Below are 8,772 nucleotides of genomic sequence, written 5' to 3' on the forward strand. Positions count from 1 at the left end.
TGTCCAATCATATTTTAGCATAAGGGGTAGGAGCAAGAGAGTTTTCATCAATCAGGATAGGAATAGGTTCCGGGCCTGGGAACATGAACTCAGTTTGACCCTGCCAGCAAGATGGAGAAGTTGTCCTTGACATGTCTGGACTCAGACAACTCTTCACTTACAAGTTGTCTCTGAATCGTCTGGATTTAGACAATTGTCTCCTTATAATAGAAACCGTTCAGCTATTGGGAAGTCCTCAGGTCCCCTAGGGGACCTGAATTTAGTCTCTCCCTATGATTAAATGGAGTCTGAGGACAAAATGGTAGTACTTAGAATAAGTTTCTTTTGCTTGTTTCTAACATTTCTTTCTTTTTTTTTTTTTTTTTTTTTTTTTTTTTTTTTGAAACACAGAATTTAATACAAAGAATTATTAACTAAGTATAAAGTTAACTGAGTGGATGAGAAGTTATAAAAATAACTCCAAGCTAACAATTACAGGAAGAACCTACCACCCCCAGTGCTAGGGAACAATGAAGCTGAAGAATTAAAATTTAAACCACACAGACAGGACCCCTGTAGCTGGCCTGCAGACATCTGTGAAGGGGGGCCTCTGAGCATAGAGAGGGACCTCCAGGCTGGGCCTTGGACTTAGACAGACCTGGTGCCACCTGCTGAGGTAAAGCAGCTCTGGTGGGTGACACCAAAGGTTGCAAGAGACTTCTAAGATACTGCAGGGGACAAAGGAACCAGTCCCTCCTTTCACCTCTTACTCTAGAGTCTAATCCTACACTGCTTATTGGCAAAGATCAATACAACCTAAAAGAAATCAAACTAACTGTGGAAGTGTGGTTAGTGGTATCCAGATAGCAATCCCAAAGAAGGATTGTGATTGATTTTGTTGAGTCACATGCCCATGAATTAAACCAATCATGAATCACGATGTTCGAGCCAACATGAATTACATATATGACATGCTTATCTCTGTGATCTGTGGCACAACAGGATCTTTTGTTATCAGATAAAGGGGGACAAGAAGGCCTAACAGGAACAGAGAAAATAGGAAGTCATTATAGATGTTCTGATTTTTTTCACCAAGGCAACAGTAGGTAACCCTCTTTGCACATCATAATCTTTCTTTAACAGTTGCCCTGTGAAAAATTACTAGAGCTAGGATTATTATCACCCATGGTGACAACTTGCTGGAAGCTGTGCAACAGGGTTGTGCTTATAAAGCATATATGCCTCCAATAATTTCTCACACACACACACACACACACACACACATACACACACACCCTCTGGAAAGTGACAGAGACAGTTAAGAAGTGACAGATTCAAGGACACACAGCAGACACACAGTTTACACTAGTGGTAGGAGGGTTTTGATGAGCATCCTCTGGCTGGTTAAGGAAGGGAGCTCCGCCTGCTCTCTCCCCCATGGAGCAGCTGGGTCAGCTGCCTCGGCACAGGCTGGCAGACTCTGCCCTCTGATCCCATCCTTGCTCGGAAAGGCGATGTGCTTCTGCTGGGCCTTGTGTCCTCCCAGTGGGTACTTTCAGCTCGAAGCTCCTCCAGGAGGCTGTGCAGATGCCTCAGTGTGAGCAGCAGCTGCTGGTCTTGGATCTGCATCTCAGCCTAGGAGAAAGGAGGTATTAGTGCGCGTGTGACAGACACTGTCTGTGCCCCCGGTCTGCTTCCCATCTCGGAGACAAGCCCCCACCTCCTCACACAAGCCATAGATGCCATATTCCCCTGGAGCCTCAGTTTTGAAACTAGGAAACCGAAAGCAAATTACTCACCTTTCCAGAATGAATTGGAAGATATGCTCTGAAGATGACATAGATACCACCATCATATCTTTTTATTTTAATGGTAACAAACAAATAATCAGCATATTAGTCAGGACTCTCAAGAGGAACAGAACTTATAGAAGGAATCTATATAGAGAAAGGGGATTTAATTGAATGGTTCACAGGCTATGATCCAGCTAGCGCAGCAATGTCTGTCTAATAAAGGAAGGTCCAAGAATCCAGTCGTTGTTCAGTCCACAGGCTGGATGCCCCAGCCAGTCTTCAGACTATGCCAGACTCCTAAAGGAGTAAGCTCTAATGCCGGTGAAGAAACAAACTTGCCAGTGAATGTGAAAGCAAGCAGGCAAACAGACCAAGCTTCCTTCTTCCATGTCATTTATACAAGCTACCAGAGGTGTAGCCTGTATTAAAGGTGTGTCTTTCCATCTCAAAAGATCTGGATTAAAACTGGGTCTTCTGATTTTAAATAATTTAATTACAAAAAAAATAATAATACATCCCTCACAGGTGTACCCAGCCACTTGGGTTTAGTTAATTCCAGATGTAGGCAAATTGACAACCAAGGATGGCCACCATAATCAGATTGGGATTAGCATGCTAGTGACTTCTGGCATTAGCAATGAAGTGACACCAAGCCAGCAGCTACAGCATTTCAGAAGCACCGTAGTGCAAGGCTTGGGGACATCTCTTTTCTTATTAGTACACAGTAGAGTTTTCCAGTGACATGCAATAACTCAGTAGACTGAATACAGACTAGAAAAGAAAACCCGTTGTCTTCTTTTAAGCCAATACAGTAAAGTGATTTGCAACAATGTAAAGCAGGCTCAACTCTTCTAAATGTTTGCTTTGAAAAACAGTCATTAAAATGACATTTTATTAACATGCTGTGATTTTATTTGTTCAAATTAATTTCTACACATTTTGACTTTTTTTGCTCTCTATTTTAAAGCATTCAAGTTTATTTTGTGCTGACATATTTTTTGCAACATACATTGAAAAGCCACAGAAGGGCAACTGTCTCTCATTATTTAAGGGGGATGGCTATACCAAGATCTAAGGGCATCCCAGAGCCTTACAGAAAATGGCAACGTGTTTGCATAGGCCTGTGTGAGCCTCCTGTGTGCTTCAGGTCATTGCTAGATGACATGTTTCTTTTTTTAATTTTTTTAATTTTTTAAAGAAAGAAAATCATTTGGACTTTCAAACTTTATTGAAAAAGCAAGCAGGAAGGGAATCAAACATTTATAAGATATATTTATTATTTTTCTGACCAAAGTGCAATGATTTTTAAAATCTCCTAAAACAAGTAACCATGAAAAACATTCCAGAAAATAAAATTAAAATGGTAATTTTAACCATTAGATTGCTTTGTCTAATTTTCTCTAACTCTATATTTAGTCTAAGGAACAAAACAAAAAACTTTGAACTATTATTAAAACAAGAACTGAATCAAATTAGCCTAAACTAGTGAATGTGTGTCAAGGTTCTGCTTCTAGGAACTATGTTAACATCAGTTTAATGATGACTAGTCCTGTGCCACAGAGCATAGGAACACAAGTCACTACTTATGGCCCTTCCCCCACAGATTATGTCAGAAGGAAACTGACAATCCCACCCAGGCTGTAAAGCCCCTGCCCCCTGACTCAAACCTTGGAAGCAAAGACTGTGCCCTGTCATACAACTTTGCACAAGTTGTCATAAATCAACCTCTAAGTTTTAACTTTCAACGGGAAAATGGTCAGTCATTTGATAAATAGAACATTGCTAAGAATCCATTTTATGAGTTTGTTTACTAAATACCTTGAGCAAGAACCAGCTACACATAAAGTTCCTTTAAATTTGGTCCACAAATTCACTTAGCAGGTTGGAAATTTTAAAAAAATTTAGCTCACAGAAGGTACAGACATAAAAGAGATAAAAGGAATATTCTTTTAACACAAACAAGAATTAGCTGACACCCTTCTTCGTTTTGTGAGCACTATAATATCTAAAATGATTTAAACCTGAATTTACTGTGTACTGTGACCACAAATTAAAAAAACATAATTTAATGACCCGTGGACCTTTGCTAGGTTTCTATTGCTGTGATAAATACCATGCTTCTCACAGCCGTAGCTCCAGCTTCAGAGCTGCGATGCCCTCTTCTGGCCTCCATGGGCACCTGTACTCATGTGTACAACAAGCACAACTGTAGGGCTGGCAGGACGGCACTGCAGATAGAGGTACAAACATGATATGGTGGCCTGAATGTCTTCTATAAGCTCAGAGGTCTGGATAGATGCTTGCAAATTGGTGGCACTGCTTGGGTTGGTTTAGGAGATGTGGCCTTTGCTGAAGGAAGTATGCCACTGGCGGCTGAGATTCGAGGTTTTGAAAGCCACTTGCCATTCCCAGTTTGTTCTCTGATCCCTGCTTGCAGTGGTTCAGGAAGCGAGCCTCAGCCTATTGCTCCAACTGCCATGTCTCCTGCTTGCTGCCGTGCTTCCAAACTATGACAGTCTCTCTAGAACTGTAAGCCAAATAAATACTTCCTTCTGTAAGTTGTTTTGGTCATGGTGTTTGTCTTAGTCATCGATACTACGGCTGTGGTGAAACACCATGATTAAATAAGTCCAGGTGGTTTCTTTGGCTTCTACATCGTAGTTCATCATTAAGAGAGGTGAGGGCAGTAACCTAGAGGTAAGAGCTGATGCAGAGGCCATGGAGGAGTGCTGTTTACTAGCTTGCTCCCCCTCGCTTGCTCAGTCTACATTTTTATATAAGCCAGGAACAACAGTCCAGGGGTTCCTGGCTTATATAAAGCAGCCCAACAATAGACTTGGGCCTCCCACATCAATTACTAATTAAGAAAATCTCCTACAAGCTTGCCTGAAGCCAAATCTGATGGGGCCGCTTTCTCAATTGAGTTTCTCTTCTCCATGATGACTCTAGCTTGTGTCAAGTTGACATAAAACTAAACCGAACACCTGACCTCTTGTTAACTTGGCACACTGTTGAGCCACAACCTTTCCTTTTTTGTGCTCATCCCTGAGATCACACATTAATATTAACATCACAATATAAAACATTTTACAAACTTAAAAAGTCTCGCAGCTTTAAAAACTTTAAACACTTAAAAATTCGGTCTCTTTAAAAATCCAAAGTCTCTTTTAAACCTAAAATCTCTTCTAAAAGTTCAAAGTCTCTCAACTATGGGCTCTGTAAAATTAAAAAAAAAAAAAGTTAAATATTTTCTTCAAGAGGGAAGAATGACCGCACAGTCGCAGTCAGATCAGAACAAGCCAATAACAGTGTGAATAACGCAAGGTCCAATAACTGGGCTCACACTAGCTCCGATCTTCTGGGCTCCTCCAAAGAGCTTGAGTTACTGTACTAGCTCCACCCTCTGCAGCATATACAGCTTGTCTTCCAGGCTGTAGCTGGCTCCACTTCACTGCTGCTGCTGTTCTGGGTGGTCATCCCAGGGGACAGGCATCTCCAAAATGCTGGGGTCCTCTGCTGCAAGTGGGTTGCCCTTTCCTGGGCGCTCCTCACACTGCCAAGCTTCAGCTTCTCAGCATGGCCCTTTCAATCCCAAGCCTTCAATGCTCCTGAAGCTGTACCTTCACCAATGACATTTCCTGGCCACTCACAGAACAAAGCCTCAGCTGTTCCTGGCTTCAGACCCAGTGCCACCCGAGGTCAGCTGTCCCTGGAACGCAGCTTCCGTGTGCTCTCTCTGAGGAAACACCTCCCAGTACACTCTGCCTCAGGGATGCTGGTCTCTCCCTAATCACCTCTAATTTCTCAGCTCCAACAGACCAGCAGCAATTGTCTCAGGAAAGCGAAGGTTTATTTGGCTCACAGACACCTAGTCACACTCCATTGAGGGAAGCCAAGGCAGGAACTCAAACTAGGTAGGGACCTGGAGGCAAGAGCTGATGCAGAGGTCATGGGGGAGTGCTGCTTACTGGCTTGCTCATCATGACCTTTCTCAGCCTGCTTCCCTATTTATAGAACCCAGGAGCACTAGCCCAGGTTCAGAGATGCAGATGTTCAAGGGCTGAGCAAGTAACTCAGGCACAAGGGAATCCTAGGAATGACCTCTAGCACCACTAGGGAGTGAGGTAAGAGATATTCAAATTTTGTCTCTCTTTACAAGCAATAATTACTAAAATTATTCTTTCACTGAAAATAGTGTTTAAGAGGGCTGGGGTGTGGCTCAACAGTTGGCATGGTACAACAGTTCACATGCAAGGTCCTGGGGTCTCCCATTGGTAAAGGCTTACCCATGGGTCACTAATTCCCCTGAATATCTGCTATGTTACCTGGGAAGCCAGGCAGCATGCCTCTCACTGTGGTGTTTTCTCCAGGTCCCAAAATAAGGAGGCATCCGAAAATATGTGTACAGCATCCGAGAGAGAGGAGTTGATCTAGGGTTCAGTTTTAGCACTGTAAAAAGGAAAAGTGATTTTTATTTTTGTGTGTCCCAACCTGACCATCTTACAGATGAGTCCAAGTCTGTGTGCTGGGAAAGCCAGCTGTGCTGCTGGAGTGCTGTGGCTTTTAAGCAGCTTCAGCAGCAGCTGTGACCCCATCCCCGGGAGAAACCCTGTCAGGGTTGCCTCCCAGCTGGCCTGTTGCCTAGCAAGCCACAAAGGTCTACCGGGATGATCCTGTCTTTCCCTTTCTCTCCCTTGGTGTTCATACACAGTCTCCTCCTCCCTCTTGGCTGCTGTGCACACACATTTTGGGATGCCTCTTTATTTTGGGACCTGGAAAAAAACACCACCGTGAAAGGCATGGTGCCTGGCTTCCCAGGTAACATGGCATAGATACGCAGGAGAATTAGTACCCCATGGGTAAGCCTTTACCAGCTAGAAACAGGCAACAGGAACACACTATACAAATAAATGTCCTCCTGCATGCTCCTCTGAGGCACAGTTGGTTCTAACACTTGAGAGGAAGTTTCTCAAGCCAGCTGGCTCTTTCTGGCCCCTTCTGCAGAGGGAGCTGGTTTCAGTGCTCATGGCCCGGCCCAGCCCAGTATCCCTTCCCTTCCCTCACTTTTGTTGGCTCCTCTGCCTTCCCAGCTAATGTGCTGGGTATCCCCCATGTCTTCCAGGGGTCAGGTTTAACTTTAAGTGCCAAGTATTCATAAGATAAATGACAGGCAATGTCCATCATGTTGGCTTTATTGTTACCTTCATCTTATGATTAAAGAAACTGAGGCTAGGAGAGGTAAAGATACTAACTAAAGGCCACACAGCAACAGAGCTGGGTGCAGCCCCAGCACCCAGAACAGTGCTAAAACCAGTCTGGCCAGCACCCAGTGTCTCCTATATAGGCCATGACCCACTTTCCTCATGCCTAAGAATTCCATTGTACTCTGCGGCTGATCCAGGTAAGGTGTCTGCAGAGTCCAAACTTCAGCCTGAAGACCCCAGTCCCAGCCACTAAGGTCCTGGGCAGTGTGTGTGTGTGTGTGTGTGTGTGTGTGTGTGTGTGTGTGTGTGTGTGTGTGTGTGTGTGTGTGTGTGTGTGTGCAGAAGCTTTAAAAAAATACATATTTTGGAGACATGACAAGAAAAAAAAAAAGGCTTACCAGCTCCTCCCTCAGCCACTCCAGGGTCTGCCCAAGATCTGCAGCGGGCTCTTCCGGCATTTCCATCTCAGTGTCCTTGATAGAGTCCTTAGCAATGACTTGGTTACAGGCCCGGGAGACCTTTGACTTGTACAGTCACCAGCTTCCTTCAGGCTGGCAGTTAAGTCCCCAAGGGGACTTAATGAGAGCAGGACGTGGTTCACGTAGAAAGACGTAGTTCTGGATTTTCTTTTTTTTTAAGTTTCAGTGCTTTGAACAAAACAAGGAAGAAGGGAAGAAACCAGGGGTGTGGATATCTGCATGCATGATAGCTCCAGAAGGTCAGAGAATCTGATGACAACAGGCATCCCAAGGTTGTGAGCGAGGCCAGTGACAGTCAACAGGCACAGCCATGCCTCTTGGGTTCTCTTTATGCTTCCTGTATAGAGCAGGCAGTCTACATGTTCTCTGGGGCCCATACTCCTTCTGTGATCGCAGTCTCCTACCCCTCCCTCCCTTCCTCACCTGCGGAGTCTCAGTGAAGGAGATGCTGACTTTCTACAACCCCTTAGCTTCTGGATGCTCGTGTGAACAGCTTCCCACAGGGAAATCAGAGCAGAAATGCGCTCTTACACATTACGAAATTCTTTATTGTCCTAAAAACTGGGGAGCATTACTGTCCTTTCCTCTTTCCTCTTGTTTTTTTTTTTTTTTTTTTTTTTTGTCACCTCCATTGGCCTGGAATGTGGATACGATGCCTGGAGCTACAGTAGCCATCTAACAACAGTAAGATGACAGCCAACAAAAGGAGAGGTTGGAAATCACAGTGTCACCAAGTTAGCGACATCATCTGTAGGTCAGTGAGATAGTCGGTGCCATTTGAACTGGACTCTGCAGCTTTGCAAGCAGATCTGGTCCCCCATTTATTTCTCGCAGCACACTCTGAGAGGATATGCCTTCATTATCCCTTCCAATAAACACTTATTGATTGTCTACTGTGTGCCAAGGTCTGCCCCAGGCACAGCAGAAGCTCCAAACCAGAGAGAGCATGCCCTTGTTTTGGTGGAATTGATATCCTACCAAATGGAAACAATAAAACCCAAACTCACATTACAGTGGGAATAAATGGGATGCATTCTCATGTAGGGTTTTAAAAATTCACTCTGTCCACATGAATGAGAAATTCCAAGCCAGGAGCTAACACACCATTCTAGATACAGAACCTAGATACAGATCAAAGAGAAGCAGCAAATGAATTCCTTCCATGTTCTTGGCTCAGGCCATTACAGCATACTCTCTGATATATGCTCTTCTAGATCCACCCAGGACCCACAATGACAATACACATAAGGAAATTACTCAGTATAAGTGACAGTCAGCAGACATCAACCACAATGGGATCGAACCTGTCTTCCTCCA

At 44.0% G+C, this 8,772-nt stretch overlaps 1 protein-coding gene across 1 annotated transcript in view; it reads right to left on the minus strand.

Moving 5' to 3' along the window:
• Nucleotides 1–1,338: 1,338 nt before the first annotated feature.
• Nucleotides 1,339–8,772, minus strand: part of CUNH20orf202 (chromosome unknown C20orf202 homolog) — a 16,631-nt gene continuing 9,197 nt past the window's right edge. The window contains exons 2-3 of the mRNA XM_031373269.1: nucleotides 7,375–7,507; nucleotides 1,339–1,614 (exon numbers count right to left, since the gene is read on the minus strand). Coding sequence (XP_031229129.1) covers nucleotides 1,384–1,614; nucleotides 7,375–7,507 — 364 coding nt within the window. The 3' untranslated portion in view covers nucleotides 1,339–1,383. The remainder of the gene's footprint in view (nucleotides 1,615–7,374; nucleotides 7,508–8,772) is intronic.

This window comes from Mastomys coucha, unplaced genomic scaffold (assembly GCF_008632895.1).
Source record: "Mastomys coucha isolate ucsf_1 unplaced genomic scaffold, UCSF_Mcou_1 pScaffold15, whole genome shotgun sequence".
NCBI classification, from domain to species: Eukaryota; Metazoa; Chordata; class Mammalia; order Rodentia; family Muridae; genus Mastomys; species Mastomys coucha.